Below are 23,108 nucleotides of genomic sequence, written 5' to 3' on the forward strand. Positions count from 1 at the left end.
AATTTGCACGATTTTCAGACTCACAATCACCTGCAAAATCACTAGTTCACTGATCACGATTTCGGCCAGTGAAAGGATCTCTTACCAAAAGTGTGCTCCCCTCTTTCAGGGGGCTTTAGAGCCTGCAAGGCATTGCAGCATCCGCCTAGTATAGGAGCTGAACCCTATGATGAAGCATGCCGCGCAGGTGCAGGAGGGTCCCAGTAAGCACTCTGACGCCAGGCGGGTAACTAGTGGACATATGTTAGCCTTTATTTCTAACTGCTGGGTATAGGCTTTCTTGTGGTACGTCACATCTGTTGTTATGTGTCTGTTATGGTGGGAGGATATGCAACAGACCAATTTTAATCTCCTTATGCCCCTCTGGTGAGGGTATTGGTATGACCGGACAAGTAGGGCCAGCATCCCTTCTGCTTCTTGCTAATCAATACGCAGCCAGACGCTCACCTTAGTCACATGCGGTTGCTGCCCTCGTTTCACATAAAAAGCACTGTTACTCTGAGGCTCTTCTGGCTTCGCTCTTCTCTGTGTGACAAAAAGCTGTCTTCTCGCCGATGGGGCCTTTAATGGATCAGCCTCTGCTCCAATGTCCTGCTGCTCTGCTAGATGCTCAGTTAAGCCGCTCCATGCTGTGGCAGCCATTTTGGGTAGTAAGAGCAGCGCTTCGCTGAAGCTTCTTCATCACCTCCCTTTTCTGCGTCGCAGATCACCCCCACTCTACTGCATCTCCACACCCTCAACATACTTTGTCGTCTGGGAAGAAGGCAGATATTTAGTTGAAAGGGCCCAAGCGACTGGTGAGCCCAGACAGAGGCGAGTCTCATACGCCTCACTCCATACCTGTCCTGGCCTTGAATCGTAGCTTTGGATTTTTGTTTTTATAAGTCAATGGGGAGACCAATCAAGATCCTTTTTTGTTAATATATTTATTGGTTTATAGATATATTAATACATATAATTTTGAGTGTTCAGTGCAAATGCTTCATTATTAATTTCTATGATATTTTAAACATATTCCCAATACCACTGCCATCATATACGTATTAAATGACAATGCTAAAGTGGAAACTTTATATTTAAAACAAAAACAACCTGTGTTCATTAAAGAGTGAGATGTGCTGCTTTTAAAGGAAAGAAAATAATTTTTGGGGAATATATTAAGGGTACCATGCTCCTCCCCCAAGGCCATCCAACACTATTTCACGAGAGGACGACTTCCCAAATGGACTTCTTCCCCTTTGTGAATCCAATAAACCCCTGTAGAGGTGGTAACTTTTCAGTGGTTTGTGACCGCAGTCCGGGCCGGACTGGGAACCCAAAGCAGCCTTGGCAAATGTTGTCAGAACAGCCCCGGTACAGTGCATAGTGAGTGTGGAGAGCGAGCCTTACCACTACAAAGGAGGGTTTTGGGGCGGGGGGTTCTCCTCCCTAGAATATTTGGGACAACACCTTGTCATCAAATGTTCAATTGTATTAGCTTTTAAAACATAGTGAATGATGACCTTACTGTGCAAAAGGATACGACAATCATTGTTGGGGCTCTTCATTGATTCCCTAACTATCGCCCTCCTACAGTGCCTGTCAACTGTCCATAGACCCTCTCTCACATGTATTTCATTTGTTTTATAACACTTCTCATACCAGAGTAGGGCGTCTGAGCCCTTTACGTTGCACACAAATACAGAGACAATGAATCATTCATATGTAAATCAATGTATAGAAAATGTTACAGAAGGCACAGGTGGCTACAAAGTGTAGAATTCACAAGCCAGCTATACTGGTAAGAACTTTCTAAGAGTGCTTGGTCTGGAGAAGCTCAAACTCCGGATTCAGAATATAACAATGGTGGACTTTAATAATAAGAATTTATTTCTGCCCAAACCAACCTTTTTTAGCAACATCAGGAGAATGAAAGACTGGAAAAAACACATTGCTAACCTGTTTCCATGCAGTTTGAATGCATTTTTTTGCTATCAGTTTGTAGCTCATTGTGCTAGATTACGATTGTAATTTATGAACTGCACAGTAACAAAAGAATCTGTGACAAAAGCAGTAACCCACTGAGCTGTGCACATAAACTATTGTTCTTTGATATGCATGGTACATGTTCCTTGCCGCAGGCTCCATCTTAGATGAGTCAAAACTGCCACTAGATAAAACTTCCATCTCTCTCCAGCAGATACATTAATCACCAGAGTTAACTTGACCCTTTTATTGTTGCCCGAAAACTGCTGAATATACAAGGAGCTTTGCAGTGCTTTTAAAAATGTTGCACAAAACCGGACCCACTAACAAACCCGCCCCCCCTCCACCCCACCCTTCTAGCCTCCCGGGGAAATGTCTTTCACACCCTTCCTATTTGCAGTCCAGAAATGGCCTTTGATTATTGAAAATAGTTATTTTTGCGACTTTAAACTGTGATTTTGCAAATCGCAGGCTTTGCAAATGCAGAATACCTTTGTACCTCTGGTTTCACTCTGATGCCGAGTTCCAGGGGCAGTGGAGCTGTTTGCTACCTTACCGTGTGGGTAACTCTTCCCTTCCCCTTTATCTGCAGTACAGTAAACCTATACATTTCGTTCAGTTACCATATATAAACAAATACTTTATTACAAATATCTGATGTTTTTTACTGGAAATCCCCATTGTAGAAATTAGATGATAAATTAGGATTGTTGTTTAATGTAATAATTGAACTCTTAACCTTTTCATTTAATTTTGTTTTCTGTTCAGAATTACAGGTGACTGTTGATAAAGGAAGTTGGAATATTGCATGAAGCAGGAACAAAAACAGAACCTCTGGGGCAAAAAACAAAGCAAAGCAAAATGATACAAACTAAACTCCCTTCTGACTGAAAGACTATGTTCATATGTCATTCCAGCATTTCGTTAGTTTGGCCATTCATGCACTGCCTTTATCAAACATCCGGAAAATTCCCACACCTAAGATGGCCTCCTCCATGAAATGTCGGGAGTGTTTGAGTCTATTGCTTAAGACGCGGGTCTTATTCGGAACTGCCTTCCTGGTGAGAATGGCACTTGTCTTTTATGGAATTTTCCAGGACAGGACCATGCTGGTGAAATATACAGATATTGATTACCATGTTTTTACGGACGCAGCCAGATTCATCACTAAGGTACTTTCTTTTATCAAACTGTCTATGCATGTTGTTTATCTGGAAAGTTGATAGTAGTACGATGGAAGGAGGTAGATGGGGTGCCTTTGTGGTGGAAGGTTGATCTCCTAACACTATCAGTATTCTCTTAATTTAAGTCTGTTCTCTGAAACTCCACAGTGAATCCATTCTTAATTTTGGCTTTCTGCACTCTTTAGTAGAACAGAAGGGGCATAGATGTTTACATGGCCACTTCTGTGATGTGGATTGTGCCGGTACAGTATGTGCAGTAGCGTATTTCCAAGGGGCATCTCATTATTTACATCAGGGTGTGGCCCCATGCCCCTTGGCCTTTTCACCTGTGGCGTATTACAATAGTGGACTCAGAGGCCACCAAGAAGTGCTGTGACTGTGCCCCAGATAGAGGTGGCGTGCAGTCATCTTTATACTCCAGCACCAATAATTGCCTCTGTGACGTTCTTTAGAAATCATTCACTGTTTGAGGTTTTTTTTTGTAAACTCTTTTTATTGAGAAATTGGCATGTTAAACAGAGACACAGCATTTCACATGTGATCAGTAGCACACAGTTCGATAGAACATCAAAAACCTCTTCACCCCTGTACAGCATAATTGTTTTCAGGAATGTCACATTATTCAACATTAACACCCTCGTCCCCTCGACCCCCCTGGTGGCTCACATATCTCCCCCCGGAAAGTTTCTTTCTTCGGGCATCCCCTGGAAACATAAATAGGTATCTCTGTCACCATACACCAGTACATGTCTCTGGCCCAGTCCGCAATGTTCGGTGAGGTCGGAGCCCTCCACAATCGTGCGATATTCGGCTTGGCAACCATGAAGCCCAGAGTGACCCATATCTTCTCCTTAGCCGTAAGGTCAGTGGTGTCCCATATGTTTAACAAAACCAATTTGATGTTGCATTGTATCTGCTGCCCCAATACTTCCTCCATCATTAATACCACCCCCTCCCAGAATTTCTGGATTGTCTCGCATTCCCAAAGTGTATGGATGAAGGTGCCCTCTTGCCCGCTCTGCCGTATACAACCACTAACTTGGGCGTATCCCATATGAACCAACGAGGGTCCAGACAAGTACGTCCTGTGGAGGATTTTTAACTGAACCAGTCGGAGTCTAGAGGAGATGGCAACTTTGCGGGGCGAAGCCACCGCGGCTCGCCACTCCTCATCTTTCAAGCTGGCAACATCTTTATCTCTTAGCCGTGTTAGGGGTTCGGTCATATTATTGATAAGCTTCTTGTAAAGGAGGGATATGGCCTTTTCTGGCAAGTCCCCATCTAAAATCCTGTCCTCCAGAGGGGAGGAGTCCGGGAGGGCCGCACCCTTAGGAAGAGCTGAGAGTAGGGCATGTCTAATTTGGAAATACCGGAACTGTTCAGAGCTGGCCATTTCAAACTCTTGACTTAGTTGGGAGAATGGTATGACATTCCCGGATCTCCAGAGGTCCCCAATTCTGGAAATACCGATGGAGTCCCATTTGTCAACCCCAAGGAGCGCAACAACCGACCCAGCTCACTGTTTTAGGGTTTTAGAGTGTGAACAACCATCACATTTGTTGCTAATAAACCCACTATGGAGGGCTCTAAGGCTATTAGAACATTCCGCACCTAGAGGGCAGAATGTTCTAATTTGTAAAAACAAAGTCTTTCCGGAGCGCAAGGGGATTGAAATCCAAAGCAATAGCTGTGAACACACTTTGAAATGTTGGAGCTCCGGGCATCTGCCGGCCATTGGAAGCCCGGAACACACCGTTGTTTTCAGTGGAGAGCACAACATTCCAGTGCACTAATTTGAACTTCAACCTCCATTCCTCTGATTATTTAAAGCATTATTTGAGGAAACATTTCAAACTCCTATACATTCTAGTTAGATTTGTTTGGTGCTATAGACATTTAGGTTCTCCCCAGCATGCTCATTCAGTCCAAACTAGACTGACTCTGTGATCAGGTCTTGAATCAAATGAAAAATTATCTCCCAGATTTATGCACTTTTCCAGTCGTTGGTTATTCAACAGCTGTCTTCCCTGATATCTCCTAGTTCTATTCCATACTTGATTTAACTGTGCTCTGATTGAGTTGTAAGCCAATAACAACAAACTGGAAATAACCTGCCAAAATCGTTTTTTTTTTTTACTTGTTTACTTTGGGGGTTGTGGTGTATTATATGATGTGGTTGTGTGACCTAGTGTAATATACTCACAAAACAATATTGGGTCCAATCAGGCTCGTTTGTAAAAACATGCTCAACCCTGGGTAGCTGTGCTTCGAGCAGCAAGGCTTAAACAAAGGAACTAGCGTAAAGCATTCAGAAGCGCCTATCAACAGAACAAGAAAGTCGCAAAACACGAACGAAAACCGACACCAGTATATAGAAATAGATTATATTTTTTAGAACTTTTAGACACCAAGCTGAGCAAAATCCAATGAAGGGTTCAGGATATATAGATATTTTAAAAAAACGAAATCCCAGCTTTTTAGTCCAGAGCGCAAAGAACCATTGACGATCTTTAACTTTGGAAACTTTCAAAAAGTTTGGAAGAGTTGAATTTGGCTGTTTCGACTGGGACTGAATGAGTATTTGAACAGTTACCTTGCCACCAAAGCAGTCTTAAGTCCAGTTCCACACTTAACAACAAAACCGCCATATACTTCATCGGAGTGTTCCTGATGCTGAGGATACAGGATGATGAAAGATACTCTGGATGCTGTGCAGTCTGCAAGACTCTCCTCCCCAAGTGATTCCTTGGTCCAAAGGCAAGGGGGGGCGACTTTGGCCTCAAGGGTTGGTGTCCGTCAAAGTTCTCTTTGGACCAGTAGAAGTCCAGCAGCAGCAGCTCTACCGATCTCCGGTCACAGCGGATTCCTTTGGCGAGGGCTAGTGTCCATCTTTGGTGTCCAATCCTCACCCTGGGGACTCACCCGGGTCCGGCAGACACATTTGCAACTTTGAGTCCTGAGGGGAGGGCTGCACATTGGCAGTCAGTGACGATTCCTTGCGGGTGGCTACTGACTAGCCAGGACAGGCTACTTCAGTTTATATGGCCCTGCTGCTGGAAGAGGGGGTCACCCAAATGACCCCTGGAGTTCACCTTTGCAATCTGAGGCTCTGGAGTGTTTTTTCTAGGATCCGGGCCCTTCAGAGAGTCCTCTCTTAATTATCACAAGGAGCAGCATGTGCAGCCTCTCTTTCCAGGTCTAGGGGCCAGCAGGGCAATCCTTCTTCGGTTCTTCCTCCAGTCTTATGTGATCTGAGGTATAGAGTGTCAGGGTGCAAGTGCCCTGTGGGGTTGATGCAGCCAGTAGCCAATGGGCTGCCAGGATCTTTCCTGCCTTGTGACAACTTCTGGTATCTAGCAATGGCAGAGTGAACTATTCTGCCCATTCTTAAGATGTCTGAACCCTTAATCGGTCGATAAGAGCTTGGTACCCCACCCTAGAGGTGTGAATACCTGTGGACTACATGACCATGGAAAAAACATTTTGCAACTCGTTACTCCTCTCTGTTCCCGCTGCCAGCCCATCTCTCCTGAACAAAGGGGCAGTCCTTCTCAAGTGTGATCACCATTTGCCCCCAAAGGCGACTTCTTCTTTAAAGCTCACCTTTTGGTCGAACACTCTGTGTGGATTCCTGGGTGGGGAGGAGGGGGTAACACTTCCCCCTGTGGAAGACTTCTATTGTTGTTAATCCTGAGATTCTTTCAGACTACTCCCCAGGAGGACAGGAGACAGGAGAATGTCTGGTAGCCGGCAACTGTGAAAGGCCACTAGATAAACTGGGCAACAGAGTTTCCATTCAGAAGATAGCAGGAATGGGATATCAGCCTGTAAATTTGTACTAGCCAATGGGACTACTAGCCTTTGCACAGTAAAACAAGAATTTGGAAGTTTTACTGTTAGGACATATTAAAGTACACGTCCCACTTAATAATACATTGCTCCCTGACTTAGAGCTTGATAGGCCTTCCTTAGAGGAGACATGTATTGTTAAGGATAGTTGCGCCTTTGCCATTGGTTTCAATGGCAAAGTCAAACTAGCAATTTAAAACTGCTATTCCGGGCTGCAGCTAACTTATATGTCCTGGGTACCCTTGGTAGCTTATTATAGGCACTTATAAATAAGTAAGCTAATGCCTATTGTGGGTAGCCAATTCAACATACATCTTGTAATGGATTAAAACAGTGGCACTGAGGTCTGGTTAACAGGACACAGTGCACTCTTGGAGTCGAAAAACCAGGAGCATTAGTCCAAAACATGAAGGTGATCATGCAAAAAGGCATTTCCATACATTTACTATGAGATATGACCAAATAGTACTTCTCCCAAACCATTACACGTCTGAAGGAACGGCCCAGATTTTATTATAGAACAAGATAGAACACCGTCCGTCTTTAATTATAAATGTAGGAGTTTGCCCGGTTTTCTATTACAAATATTTTTTTTACCACATCATTTAATATTTTGCTTGTAAATTTATTTTGAGGTCAGTAACGATGTTAATTTCTTTCTTCGGTTTTATCATTCCGTGTTTATGCTTGTTGGTATGTTCAGTAAATGTGCTGTATATTTATGAGTGTGTGCCAATTTAATATGATTTTTCAGTGATCGACTGGACTCATGTGAAACCTTGTTGACTTTAAAACATGGGGTATATAATTTCTGCCACAACAAGATGATGGAAGGAGTGCTGAAATGTTTCAACCACTCACCCCCAGTCACTGATCTGGGTTTAATCCATCATTCTTATGCTCACTATGCCACCCCAGCTTGGACCCAGCCATATGCAAATCAGTCTTAACCATGTTCCTCGTGGGAACAGTCCAGCCAGAACTGCCAGGCCAGGTCCTCCTTGGACCGGAAACAAGCATCTATAATTGCTGGCCATTGGTAATATGTCCTAAAAAAAAATCCTGAATTTTTCTTGTGTCCAATATATTAAATCAATATCCATTGATGATTTCTCAAAATGTAAATGTGGTGATATAATAAATTAAATATTCTTTTAATACAGATGTAGAAGACAGATCTTTACATGCAAGTAAACATAATTGGAAAACTAAAGTGTGTTTGATAAGGGTTAAAATACAGATTGTTAACTTATATGTGTTGGATTCAATATAATGCCTTGTTTTTTTAATTTTTATATAGGGAGCTTCACCATACCAAAGAGCAACGTACCGCTACACCCCTCTGCTGGCATGGATCCTAACACCAAATATCTACTTCACTGAGATGTTTGGAAAAATTATTTTTATATCATGTGACTTAATTGCTGCATATCTAATGTCCAGGATTTTGCTTCTACGTGGATTGGATATAACCAAGGCAAATTGGTACTGCATCTTCTGGCTCTTCAACCCTCTACCAATGACTGTATCCAGTAGAGGAAATGCAGAGTCTGTTGTAGCAGTTCTTGTGCTGGCTATGTTATATTTCATTCAACAACGAAGCGTGTTGACCGCTGCAGTGTTCTATGGCCTGTCTGTACACATGAAGATTTATCCAGTCACCTATGTACTCCCCATCATCCTCCATCTGCTGACACCTGTGCGCTTGAGACAAACCATTCATTCAAAAACATCTAAGCGCAACTTCTTGGAAAACCTCTGGAACCTCTTGCCACGGCTGTTGAATCGAGATGTCCTACTTTTTAGTGCTGTTGCTGGACTTATGTTTTCTGCTTTAACTGTGATATTTTACTACTGGTAAGTTTACCATAGGATCATTCGCCTTCTTTGAACAAGTTAATTTGATTTCATGACGGGTGTTAAAGATCATCAAAAGAAATCCTAAAATAAGTTTCCGAAGTTTAATCCTGACAGAAAATAACTTCTTATCAAAGGCACCCTTACAAAAAATCTCATGAATCCTGGGCTAGTACAGATCCCCTAAGTTGACCTCCAACAATTTTGAATATTTTTTTGATAATCAATTTTTATTGATTTTAATGCAAACCGTGCAATACAGCCACATAGAAGCACTATTTTTTTTTTTTTTTTTTTTTTTTTAATTTCTTTATTGCAATTTTCTTGACATACTTTACAACTGAAAATAGTCACATCACATGTACCACTCCATACAGTGAGCAAGACATTCCCCGGTCCGGGGTTAATGAATCAATACGAGTATCCACTGAAGCGTCCATCAAACATTCAATCAGCAAAAGCATCACCAACGTGTCACGTTGGTAATTGGATAACTTGTAAACAAACTCCCCCCCCCCCCATACTTAACCCCATCCCACCGGGTCCACCCATCCCAAGGCCTAGTGAACAAACATTCAGGTCGGGGTATCCTCCCACCTCACCCGTTGTCTGGGGGACTCTGTTCCATCTGGACTATCCCCCGTGGCCGTTGCCTGTGTAGAGCTGGGGGCCACCCCGTCTATCTCCTGGACCATTAACCCCCCTGCCTGTAACACCTCTGGGAGTTTAGCGTCCCTCCTAGTACTACGCATGTGCCCCTCCTCTGCCAGTGCCCATTCCTTCAGATCCGCTTTCCAGCGTGCTGGTAGTGGCCCTTGCTGTGTCAACCAGTGGATTGCTATTCGTCGTCTGGCCGTCACCAGTCCTAATACTAGGAATTTTCTACTGGTTTTGCATTTAGGGTCTCTGGGGATCAGTCCCAGGATACAGGTGCGTACCTCCAGAGCCACCCTCCAACCTGTGATCCTGTGCAGGTCCTCTAGGGTTGTCACCTAAAATCCCTGGATCGTCGGACATGACCATACCATATGTGTGAAATCTGCCGGGTCATAGTGGCATCAGGGACAACATGAGGCCCTCGAACTGTCAAAGGTGTGTAAGCGTTTGGGAGATAGATACGTCATGTGGATCATATTGTACTGGATCTGCTTAACTCTATTGGAGACTGCCACCTTTCGGACTCCCTCATGAATCTTCTCCCAGTCCCTTGGTGTTATCTCCTATTGGCTTACTTCCTGCCATCTAGCCTCCACCCTAAGAGGTGCACCTTCCCTGTCTTCGCTAAGAGCCCTATACAGATGCGTGACCAGCTTCCGCCCGCCCACCATGGTAATCAACGTGACCAGGAAATGTGTGTGCTCTGGGGAGTCCAGGAACGTAGGCCATAGCTGCCGTGCCGTTGCTGCTATCTTGGCGTACTGTAGGAATTGCCCTGGGCCTAACTCAAAGGACTCCACTGCTTCCTGGTACGTAATGAACCGCTGCTCTGGGTAGGGATCCATCAGCATAAGACAGCCTCCTGCCTTCCATTTGTCTACGGACATTATGCGTTCAATACGCGCGAAAGGTGGCATCAACCAAAAATCCGCCTCCAGGGCGAACGGTTTCACTTTGATAATTTGTTTAATCACCCTGGCCCAGACGGCCGCCAATTATCCACCTAGTGGGGGGCCTTGCTTCTGGTGACTATCCGAGTGCCACAAAAGTGCGCCCAGCTGTCGGTCCCCGTAAGTGTCGGCTAGGAGCGAACGCTCCCATGAAGGGTCTGTGTCCAACCAAGCCACTGCGTGCTGTAATTGGGACGCAAAATAATAAAGTTCCAGATCCAGGATTTCCAAGCCACCTGTACCCCTGGTGCGTTTCATGACCTCTAGGCTTACCCGACAGCGTTTGCCATTCCAAAGTAAGTGTAGGAGCAGCTAATCAAGGTCTTTAAAAACCTGGTGCGGGATTTAGAAGAAGGAGCCTTGCATTGTGTAAAGACATTGTGGCAATAGCATAATTTTAATAAGGGCAATCTTCCCCATCAGCGAGAGTGGAAGTGGGTACCAGAACTCAATACTGCCCCGGAGACCTCTGAGGATCCTCCCCATATTATGTTGATAAAAAACGCCTCTGTCCCTACTTATCCAAATCCCAAGATAGCGCAACACATCGGGCACCCAGGGGATCCCCATCTCGGGGAGCTGTACTCCGCCCTGCTCAGTCGCAGAACCCACCAGGTATAGTTGGGATTTGGTGTTGTTGACATACAATCCAGGGATCTCGGGAAATTGGCCCAACGCCGTCATCAATAGCGGAAGCGAATGCATTGGCTCCCACAGGTATACCAGCGCATCGTCCGCGTACAATGATATTACATGTTCGACAGCCCCCACCCGAATACTCCTCCCCTGTAGCACCCCGCGAGGGCGAACAGCAAGGGGGACAGTGGACACCCCTGCCGCGTCCCTCTAGCTATAGAAAATGCGTCTGAGACATAACACCCAGTTCACAAACCCCTCTCCCAGCTCCATTTTTAACAGCACCTGCCATAGATATTCCCACCGGAGCGAATCGAACGCCTGTTCGATGTTGAGAAATACCAGGGTGCACTGCCCAGCCCCCCCTTCAAGGGACTGCATGAAGTGGGCCAGGCAACGGATATTCCGAAGCGTTTTCCTGCCTGGAATAAAACCGGACTGGTCGTCATGCACCAGTAGTCGAAGATACGGAAGCAGCCTGTTCGCTAAAACCTGGCTAATAATCTTCAGGTCGACATTAAGCATAGATATCGGCCTAAAAGAGGCCGGTAGCAAGGGATCCTGTCCCGGCTTGGGGATCATTACAATCAATGCTTCACTCATGGAGGCGGGCAGCATACCTGTCTCCTCAGCCTCCAGGACTACTTCCAGGAGCCGGGGAACCAGGGTCCCCCCCAAACTCCTTATAAAGTTCCGCTGCCAGGCCGTCTGCGCCAGGGGACTTACCTGTTTTCAAGTGTGCAATCGCCGCCTTCACCTCTTCGCCCCGGAAGGGCGCCCCTAAGGACTCCTGGCTTTCCGAGTCCAGGCAGGGCAGGTCTACTTCGGTAAGAGGGGTTTCCAGAGATGGCAGGGCGGTAGCGGGCTCGGAATATATTTTCTTGAGGTGTGCGGCAAAGACCGTGTTTATCTGCTGTTAGGTGTAGACCACCCCACCCTGAGCGCACCTAAGGGCTAGTATTGGGGTGGGCTGAGTCTCCTCCCTAATCAGGCGTGCCAGTAGGCGCCCTGCTTTGTCCCCCTCAGTTTACCACCGAAGTCTGCTAGTGGACCTGTTATATTTGCCCAATGTCTCCCATAGCTCCCCTACCTTCTGTCTTTGCTCCGTCCACTTAGTCGGTCCTTCTGAGTGTGTGGGGAGGGCCGCCTCTAGAACCTTTAAGCGGTCTTCCTGATGTGCTAGGTCCCGCTCCAACACTCTCCTCACTCCCACCTCCGTGGCCACACATTCCCTGCAACACCACTTTCATTGCGTTCCATTCAAACGCCCTCAAACTAGCCGTGTTCCAGTTTTCCTCAAAGTAGCTGTCCAACCCTGTCGTGAGTGTTTCCTTAAAAACCGGGTCTGTCAACGCTTCTGTATTAAGTCTCTATAATGGTATTTTTGAGCGTGGGCGGCCCAAAGTATAGGGCACCAGCAGAGGGGAGTGGTCAGACAGATAGCGGGCCAGGTACTGTGTTTCTAAAATCCGGCCGCCGCTTCTGGTACGAAACAATAATCTAATCTGCTGTAAGTATGAGCCGCCAGGGTATAACAAGAATACACCCGGCTATCCGGGTGGCGTTGTCACTATATGTCCAGCAAGTGATAATTATTAAGCATTTGCTGCATGGCCGCGCGAGTCTTGGGTTTAGTGTCTGGTCTTGGAGGGTATCTGTCCCAATCCCCGTCAATGGCACAGTTAAAGTCTCCAGCCACAATCAGTTCTACACCAGGCGCCAAATCCAGGTTCCCCAGGACCTTCCCCAGAAATTCCCCATCATCGGCGTTTGGGGCATAAACATTCACTAGGCACAGGTGTCTCCCGGCCACCACTTTCAGCCCCCCAGGCAATCTGTCGGTGTCCAACAAAGGAAAATCCATGGGGCCCATCCTCTCAGGCCTCTAGGCCACCCGGGGCTGCCGCAAGAGTCGCTGTCCCGCCGGGGGTCTAACTATGTCCCCTGCGCCTCTTTCTTGTGCCCCTATAGCAGTCCTCACCGCAGCCTCCAAGGCGGCGTCCGCCCGCCCTGGCTATCTCAGGGGTCCAGGATCAGCCCTTTCCAGCTGCTCCTCCACCCTCCGAGGGCCACTGCCTGTCAACCAGTAGCCAGGCACTCGTAGCACCTGGGGTTGCCTGCCATCCTCCCTCAGCGAGCCTTCCAACAGCGTCAGCCAGAGGCAGCCTGCTCAAGCCTCCCAACCTCAATTAGCGCGTCCCCGGGCGCTGTCAGTCTCACACTCCCCCCGCGCCAGTACCTCCGTCTGAGCCTGATCCTGAGGGCCTCCAGGCACAAGGACATCGCATCTCCCCGCAGAGGTCTCTCATTAGGGGTCCACCAAGAGTGCAATCTGGTCTGGAGAGCGCTTCGCCATGGGTCCTGATGCCACCAGAAAGGAGTTCCACAACACGGGCCTACCGCGGCCCACTGAAGCCCCGGGGTCGCGCAGAATCCGGCCCCGGGGGCCGCTTCAGGCATCTATTTCCAGGCGCACTCAGGGTCCGACCTCCACCTACGCGGTCCCAGAGGGCCCAGTGCAGCAATCCAGGACCGTCGGGCCGCCGGTAGCCCCGCTGCACCGGACCGCACAGCAGGGGCCGACCCAGCACAGGCGGCCAACAGCAGGGAGTCAGGCTGATCTCAGCAGCGCCGCCATGTTGTCAGCAGCGCGGCCGCCAGCTCCTCCAGGAAGAAAGACCGGTGTTCAGGTCCACTGAGAGTTCACAACACCTACGGACCCAAGGCATGGGACCAGGGGGGGGCTCCGACCCCCTTTTGTGGGGGGATAATCACCAGTCCGCCAGGATTAGGAAGGATTTTAACTCGTGTGGGCAGGAGCTGCTCTACTCCGCGTCTAGCTCGCCATACTTCCAAGCCATGCCCCCCCACATAGAAGCACTATAAAGTACTTTTCAACCCACTGTATTTTATTTTATTTATTTATACCATTTATAGAGCGCACTGTTACCAACTGGTGTCCTGGCGCTGTAGTGATAGCTCCCGTGGCTTCAAGCCTCCAATCTAATGAGTGAATAGCCACGTTTTAAGACTTTTCCGAAAAGCCAGCAGATCCGTACTCTGTCTCAATGCCGTTGGTAGGGCATTCCAGGCATTAGCTGCACCTCGGACTAAACTTTTGCCCCCCCAGCGTACTTTCTTAATGCATGGTGTCCTGATCAGCCCCAAGCTGGCCGACCTGAGATGTCTACCCGGCTTGTACCACTGGAAATGCTGTTGCAAAAACGATGGGCCAAAACCATGGACCGCCTTAAAGACTATGCACAATGATTTAAAAGTTATCCGTTTACGCACTGGGAGCTAGTGTAGCTTCACAAGTTCCCGGGAGACGGAGGCGAACTTTGGTAGGCCCGTAAAGAGACGGGCTGTGGCATTCTGCAAAACCTGCAGTTTGTTAAGCAGCCCCTTTTGGGCCTCGAGGAATAAACTGTTGCAATAGTCAAGGCGGGAGAGCACAAGTGCCGTCACCACCGTTTTCTTGCACCCATCCGGTAGAAAGGGAAGAATCTTCCGGATGATTTTCAGAGACCAGCGGATGGAGGAGGTCAGCGCATTAACTTGGGGTTTGGAGGAGAGCTGGTTATCGATCAGGACTCCCAAGTTCATGACCTTGGTTACTGGAGTGGGGGGGGTTGGGTTCCCATCTCTTCGGGCCACCACTTGGGACTCCAGAAGTTGACATTGGAGCCGAAGAGTAAAACCTCAGTTTTGGATGAGTTCAGTTTTAGGCAGTTTCTGGCCATCCAAGTGCTGACTGCTGCCATACAATCCTGAAACTTAGAGGCTACGCCATCTTCTCTCCCCGGAAGCAGTGATACCACAATCTGAGTATCATCTGCATACGATGTTAATTCAAACCTGTGTGATGGGATAACCGGGGCGAGAGAGGAGACATAAATATTGAAATGGGTGGGGCTTAAAGAGGATCCCTGAGAAACCCCCCAGGGGAGCTCGAAGGGTCTTGTCTCGAACTCTCCCATGGCCACCACCTGAACCCTGTTGGTGAGAAAGGCTTTCAGGATGCTCAGGGCCCTACCCTGGATCCCGCAGTCCTCCAAACGGTCCACCAGAATACTGTGGTGGACCGTATCGAAGGCCGCGGATAGATCGAGGAGGACTAGGGCCGCTCGGCCCCCCGCATCCATCACCTTCCTAATCTCCTCGGTCGATTTGATCAGGGCGGACTCGGTGCTATGACCTTCCCATGTTGCGCTATGTCCAGGCCCTGAGTGGCCCTCAGAAATGCGCAGAGCTGAAAGTTCATGACTTTTTCTATAAGTTTGGCTGGCAGCTGTAGTCTAGCAATAGGTCAATAGCTATTAGGATTGGCAATATCCAGAGAGGGTTCTTAAGCAGAGGGGCAATGGATGCCCGTTTCCAGCATGTTGGAAAGTCCCCTACTTTAAACATCTGATAAAAAAGAATAGCAAGGGTAGCGGCTATTGGGGCTGCCGCCAGCCTTGCCACTGACGACGGGCAGGGGTCAAGGGGAGAACCCGATTTTGTGGCATGCAGCTGCTTTTTAATTTCTTCGGAGCTCACCGGGCCAAACTCAAAGAATTTAGCCTCCTGTAAGTTGACAGTGTGATTCCTGTGAGTACCTTCTAGTAAGCTCTGCCTGACCTGAGGCTCAAGTGTGGTGAAGATGAGTTCCACCTTACTTAGGAAGAACTTGGCTAAGTTCTTGCAGATTTCCTCACTAGGTGGAGTGATCACTGGCTTGGGCATGGCCAGGCTCGAAACTGTGTTAAAAAGTTCCTTAGGTGAGTTCTTAGCTCCATTAATACGGTCGGTAAAGTATGTTCGTTTGACCTTCTGTATCATATCTTTATATACCATCTGGCTAGACTTGAGTTTACATTTGTCTGTCGCATAATAGTTTTTGAGCCAGATTAATTCGAGTTTCTTGCAAGCCACCTTGAACTCCCTAAGCTCATCGGAGAACCAGGGGGCTGACGGGACAGTGTGGGTGGGGCGACAGATTTTTGGTGGGGCTAATGTAGTGCAGGCGCGATCAATCCACTTGGCATACGTGGACGCCGCTTTGTTCACGTCTGCTGGCAGAGTGACCATGGAGGACACCAAGAGGTCCTCAAACACACTTCCTTCGACCTTATTCCAGGATCTGCAGGTCCTAACTGTTTTCCTGTCCTGCCTAGCCCTATGCTGCGAGGTGGCAGAGATATTAAACACCACTAAGGCATGATCAGACCAGGCGACGGGGTCAGTCCTGATAAACTTCAGATCAGGATTGTTGGTGAATATTCCGTCCAGCGTGTGACCTGCCAGATGCGTTGACCCTGTAACCACCTGAGTTAATCCCACCCCATGCATCACCTCCGATAAGGCTTTTGTGTCCGAGTCTAGACTGCTCTCTAGGTGGAAATTGAAATCTCCAAGGACTGTAAAGGATTTTGCGCATAAGGCTTCCTCTAGGATGCTACCAGCTGTTTCTAGGAACTGGGCCTTAGTCCCAGGGGGTCTATAAAGAAGGCAGCCTCTGAAGGACTGATGATCGGACAAAATAAGCTTAAACCCCAAGACCTCGCACGTCTCCGAGACCACCGGTTGGAAGGACCCTATGATGGAGGTATGATAAATGACTGCCAGGCCCCCTCCTTTTTTTACGAGGCCTGTCAAGACAAAACTAAGGTAATCTGGAGGGGTGGCTTTCACTATATCTGGCCCAGAAGTCTCATCCGTCCAGGTCTCTGTTATAAAGGCAATTTTTATCTCCTTATCCAGGATCATCTCAGCGCACTCAAGACTGTGTTTCACCAGAGATCTTGCCTTGATCAAGAGGCAATTTATGTTGCTCCGCGTACCCTCCCCTTTGAGCTTGTGAGTATCAGTGACAGCTCGAACAGGTCTAAGTAGAATGGCTGGGAGTCTAGATTGACATGCTGTGCAGACCTGAGTGCCTGCCTGTGAGGCCTCGTCTGGCCTCAGGCTGTAACAACCCCCTTTCCTACCTCCAGCATCCAGGCTCAGTAGAAGGTCGTGAGTATAGACCCGGCTTGGTGGGGTTTCTACTAGCAGACGACCAGGGGTCATAGCGCTAGGCGCAGACGGGCTTGCCTTTGGCGCGCCGTCAGCGCGGTCGCGCCAGCCCTGCTTTTGAAGTGCTAGCTGGGAGAAAGCCTAGAGCGCTCACCTTGGCCCACTCAAGATGGCGGCCGTCCAGGTGAGCGCTGGTTTGAGTTTCCCCCTTCCTGTGCCTCTGAGGGAGTGAAGGGACAACCCCTGACTTCCCGCTCCAATAGTTCGTCAAACGATAAGTTGCGTGCCTTTAAAAACAAATGTCCCCCAAATATTTAAAATGTAATCAAATGTGTTCAGATTCTGTCTAAAAAATTCTCAGGTGCCTAAAATCATTCGTAGTGCAAAATCGCAATAGCAGCAATGAAGATATGCGCGTTTTTGTCCTGCTCATGGCTCACGCCTCAGGAGCTATCAGGGCTGCCCAGCTGCACCAGCCCTGCTTTTGAAGTGCTAGCTGGGAGAAAGCCTATAGCGCTCACCTGGGCCCACTCAAGATGGCGGCCGTCCAGGTGAGTGCTGGTTCGAGTTTCCCCCTTCGTGTGCCTCTGATGGAGTGAAGGGACAACCCCTGACTTCCCGCTCCAATAGTTCGTCAAGCGGTAAGTTGCGTGCCTTTAAAAACAAATGTCCCCCAAATATTTAAAATGTGTTCAAATTCTGTCTAAAACATTCTCAGGTGCCTAAAATCATTCGTAGTGCAAAATCGCAATAGCAGCAATGAGGATATGCGCGTTTTTGTCCTGCTCCCGGCTCACGCCTCAGGAGCTATCAGGGCTGCGCGGTCGTGTCAGCCCTGCTTTTCAAGTGCCTGCTGGGAGAAAACCTAGAGCGCTCACCTTGGCCCCCTCAAGATGGTGGCCGTCCAGGTGAGCGCTGGTTCGAGTTTCCCCCTTCCTGTGCCTCTGAGGGAGTGAAGGGACAACCCCTGACTTCCCGCTCCAATAGTTCGTCAAGCGGGTAGTTGCGTGCCTTTAAAAACAAATGTCCCCCAAATATTTAAAATGTAATCAAATGTGTTCAGATTCTGTCTAAAAAATTCCCAGGTGCCTAAAATCATTCGTAGTGCAAAATCGCAATAGTAGCAATGAGGATATGTGCTTTTTTGTCCTGCTCCCGGCTCACACCTCAGGAGCTATCTGGGCTGCGCGGTCGCGCCAGCCCTGCTTTTCAAGTGCTAGCTGGGAGAAAGCCTAGAGCGCTCACCTTGGCCCACTCAAGATGGCGGCCGTCCAGGTGAGCGCTGGTTTGAGTTTTCCCCCTTCCTGTGCCTCTGAGGGAGTGAAGGGACAACCCCTGACTTCCCGCTCCAATAGTTCGTCAAGCGGTAAGTTGCGTGCCTTTAAAAACAAATGTCCCCCAAATATTTAAAATGTAATCAAATGTGTTCAGATTGTTCATAATATTCGCATCGCCTCGGTCACCACACCAAGAAGCACTATGCAACTCCACTTGAACGTATTAGCAGTTTTGAGGTCACCCATCATATTCCACTTGCCCTAACTATTTGCCTCACACCCTGTTGTATTTCTGCGGACAACCCTATGCCATAAACACTTGTTTCTCTTTGATCGCACACCAGTCCAGGCCTCTATGCTACTGGGACACCGCAGGGGTGGCTGTTTCCATTTGGTGGCTATGTTTCTTTTCGCCACCATGAGGGCTGTGCCCAGGAATGCTTTATCTGCTTGGGATCTTCCCACGCCCTCCCGAACCCAGGGGAGAAAAAACACTAGTGTGCGGGTAAACTTCTCAGCCCAGCACCTCAGTAAGTTCTACGGCTATAATGGTCAAGTATCTGTCTATACCCGGGCATGTCCATACCATGTAGTAAAAGTCTGCCAGGGTCATTGCACAGCAGGGGCAGCCTGGGCTCGGTAAAAGGTCCGCCTGGCATAACCTGGTTGGGGTGAGAAAGACACAGTATAGCTAGTACGTCTGGATTAGTCTCAGGCAGGAGGAAATGGTAATGACACAAGGGTGTCCCGCCAGTCATCATCGTCAAGGGGGACCTAGCCAATTTTCCCAGCGCGTTCTGAGGTAGTCAAGTGTAGGTGAGGCATTAAATATGAGTGTACGGTAGATTTGGGAAACGCCTCCTTTCCCCTGTGCCCCCATCAGATGCTTGGCCTCCAGGAGGCTAAACTCCGTCCCAATGTGTCAGTCGAAACGCGTATATCCACGCAAGGAAGACCGCGCGGGACACCACTAGTATAGAGTGAGGGAGCGAAGACCCGTACAGCATTGCTTGAACAGTGGGATATTTAATATTATTAGCTAAGGCATCGCCAGGTTCTTCCAAAATAAATTGGCTTCCAAAATAAATCTGACAGTATAGTGTTTAAAAACCAAGTTCTGTTACATGTGAGTCTTTGAGATATAGTTATAGCCATATGCATGAAGACATACAGACATCTAACATTTTATTTTATGTGCTTACTTATGCATATTCTGGAGTATACCATGTATCTACATTTGTATAGGGTAAGAGAAAGGATTCTTAAGGCCCACAAGTATACAAAGATTAAATGAAGCAGAGTAGTTAATTGGAAACAAGAGGTCCTAGGCAGGTGATAGTTATGTACTGTGAAGGGGATCAGAAGAATGATCAAAGGTGCGTGTGACATTAAAACAAACATTTCAAATTCTCTTATGAATAATTTGAGCACAGGAATCGCTCTGATAAGTCAGTGGATAGAGTTCCAAATGTTGTGAGCTCTCCAAGAGAAAGGTTGTTTTAAAGTCAATTTTGTTTTTTTGAAGTGCGGGCTTCTGGAATAGGAGGGTATCCGCACTACAGATGGATTTAAATCTTTTTTGATGATCAGTTTCTTAACAAGGTAGTTGAAGGATCCAGAGAGATGAATAGTGCAGGATAGTTTGAAGAAACATCTCTCTTCAGTCTGTATCCATTTAAGCTTGACCATTATAGGGGATAAATGATGGAATCATGTCATACCTGAATCCAGCTTCGCTCCTGTGTGGAACTCAGACTTTAGTAGAGGGAAATGTAGAAGATTAGAAAGTAGATTGGGCATGCAACATAAGAAGACCTGGGAACTCCATAGAAACAACTCACAACCCCACACACGCTACATACTTTGCCGCCACTGGAGCCATTGACCTCCCACGCGTATGATTGGTGTCCTAAGAAGCTGGTAGTGGGCATTGACAAACTGTAGTCTAAATCTTTGCAACTTATGATGTAACTCATGGAGGGTAGAGGGAGTTGGGGGATAGACTAGAATTTCCTTGATCTGTTAATGGCGAGTGTGATATATCGATGATATGTCACAACCATTGGTGCTTCACTTGTGTCTGTACCATGCACCTGATTTAAATGCCGATACAATGTGTTTGAAAAAAATTCATCAGAAAGTAGCTAGTTACTATCATTGGTCGCTGACCAGAACTAAAGATTGGACAGCAGGTCATCATCAATGACATAGAATTTAGGCAAAGAAAAAATGTAAACAGAGTCCAGTTTCTTCATGGGGCGCAGATGTGTGTAGCTGCGGAACAGCACGTTTTTATAGAATCTAATCTTAATGACCCCATTTATGTTATGTTATAAAATGTATATTGCTCATAGCTGCCCCAGCAACGGCGCGTCCCAGCGCTAGTCCTAAAAGAGCAAACTGCAAGAAGTAACCTATCGCAAAGTGCTGCAGGAAGCAGCTAAGAAGAGAACCACCAGGTCTTCAGGATTTTTTGAAAGACTCGTGGTTCTGGACACTTCTAATGAACAGGGAGAGCGCTTTCCAAAGGGCAGGGGCCTTATATTGGAAAGACTAGCCTCCCGCTCTGACTCTCTTAACATGAGCCAAATTACAATCGACTGAATGCAGTGACAGTGAGGGCATGTATGGGGACACTAGATTGGACATAATGCAGGCCCCCTGGGAAAAAATATCTTATGGGTGGTGCACAAGGTCTTAAAATGCACACGCTTCTCAACCGAAAGCCAATGCAATTTGCGATTATTGCTGGAGACAGGACAACTCTTTGGAAGCGAACAGCAGCCTGGCCGTGCTTTTTGAGCCAGCTGGAGTCTGTGAATCACAGCCTTGTTAGTTCCTAGGTAGAGGATGTTACAGTAGTCTAAACGGGTAAGGATAGCTGCCTAAATAATTACTTGTCCGATAAACAAAAATTCCAACAATGGGTTTAAGCCCACACATAAGTCCAAAGCACGTGCCTACCACTGATTTCGCCTGTGCTTCAAAAGTTAGTGTATTGTCCACCAAGACACAAAGGTTTTTGAACACAGACTTAAGACGAGGAGGGAGACCGACTGAGGGAGGCCACCAGTGGTCGCCCCAAGACTGGGTGTCTTTCCATAGAAGGAGAATCTCTAGCTCCATCCACTCTGCAGCGGCTAACATACACCTTTGGAAATGAGCCATGTCTGACATGGGGTTAAAGATGTTTGTCCTCTGCGTAGGACACCAGCGTGAGCCCCAGGGATTTCCCAACCTGAGCCAAAGGTTGGATGTAGATATTAAACAAAGGGGGCTCGGAGAGGAACCCTGGAGTACACCTTGGTGCAGAGTGTGCAAGTGAGAGCTATGCGAGTTGAAATAATCCGGAAAAAAACCGCCAGAGAGCTAGAAGGAGAACCAGGCTAAGTCAGGCCCACCTATGCCAATCTCCTGAAGGTGAAGTGCCTCCCTCATAGAAAGATCTGCTCAAAACATGACATACTAAGAAAAAGCTGAACTTGTGACACGTCTCCCAAATTCTGTGTGGAGTCATCAAACTGCCAAATTTGTGGAAAGAATTTTTTCTTCTTTTTTTTTTTACTGTCCCCACCATTAATTGTGCTCCCCTTAATGGATCTGTGTGAATTAAAAAATATAAAGAGTTGACTAAACATGTTAAGTCTTGCCAATTGTAATTAAGTGCCAACAAACTGCCCCAAAAGTTATTAGCAAACAAAAATGGTTTGTTGTAGGAATTCTGCTCATACACAGAACTGTGCATAGAGACCCAGGACATCAGTGCATTGTGGTGGACCAAAAACTCACCTTAGTACCTAGAACCCCTAACCGACTAGGATCAGTATCACATTAGCTCTTCATCCTATAGCAAAGGTACCAATGATTAGACAACCCAGAACATGCGACTTAGGTTATTCTCAGGAATGGTGGAAATCAAGAACACTCTTTCGTTATATTCTCATACCAGTCCACAACATGGGTAAAAAAGAGACATGATAAAGTTTAAAATATTTATTTTAACGATGTGCACTAAGATGCAGTATTTTTGCTAACAATAGCAGGCATATGATTAAAAATAATACGATCAGCATTGTAACAATTCCATAAAACACAAAAGGAGAAATCATATTATAATGATGGTGGAAACAATGCCTTGTATGCCACCCTCTCTAGCTAGTAACTATGTTTTATAAAATATAGAAGGTCTCTTAGGCTTGAATGGGGAACCCCATACCTCCAAGATCAGTAGATATGGATCACATCAGGATCTGCGAAAGCTCTCTGTCTCTCTGGAAACGGGTTTTCTTCAGTGTGTAAAATCATGTATGCAGTGCAATACTAAAGGTGCCAGGATTTCAGCTAGCTGCAGCTGCTTGCATGTTATATCTAGCGCATGAGCCGATCAGCCCGAACAACACCTAATATTGCTATGATAACCTTGGAGGCTTCAGCACTCACTGTGCAGATGTAAGTCTAGGAACGCTGAAAACAAGCCATTCTCATGTGATGCAATTCAAGCAGCCTCACTTACAACAACAGTTACATATAGTGTTGTGTGCAAAAGCAGCAAAAAGGTAAAATTGTGTTTAAACTTCTAATAAGCCTATGCTAACATAGCAATGTGTGTAGCCCCTGCCTTCACTACAGGTTTTCACACCCCACCTTTAAGTTTCCCCCCACACCTGTTACTGGATCTGTCCAAAAACCAGAAATACCTGCACCGGGTAAAATTTGCTAATTGGCTGCCATAT

At 47.0% G+C, this 23,108-nt stretch overlaps 1 protein-coding gene across 2 annotated transcripts in view; it reads left to right on the forward strand.

Annotated features, from left to right (window-relative positions):
* PIGM (phosphatidylinositol glycan anchor biosynthesis class M) overlaps nucleotides 1-23,108 on the forward strand; it is a 202,803-nt gene that overhangs the window by 155,231 nt on the left and 24,464 nt on the right. For both annotated transcript variants that reach the window (XM_078687784.1, XM_078687786.1), the window contains 2 exons: nucleotides 2,734-3,137; nucleotides 8,299-8,855. In XM_078687784.1, the coding sequence (XP_078543910.1) occupies nucleotides 2,871-3,137; nucleotides 8,299-8,855 (824 nt within the window). In that variant the 5' untranslated portion in view covers nucleotides 2,734-2,870. The remainder of the gene's footprint in view (nucleotides 1-2,733; nucleotides 3,138-8,298; nucleotides 8,856-23,108) is intronic.

This window comes from Lissotriton helveticus, chromosome 4_1 (assembly GCF_964261635.1).
Source record: "Lissotriton helveticus chromosome 4_1, aLisHel1.1, whole genome shotgun sequence".
NCBI classification, from domain to species: domain Eukaryota; kingdom Metazoa; phylum Chordata; class Amphibia; order Caudata; family Salamandridae; genus Lissotriton; species Lissotriton helveticus.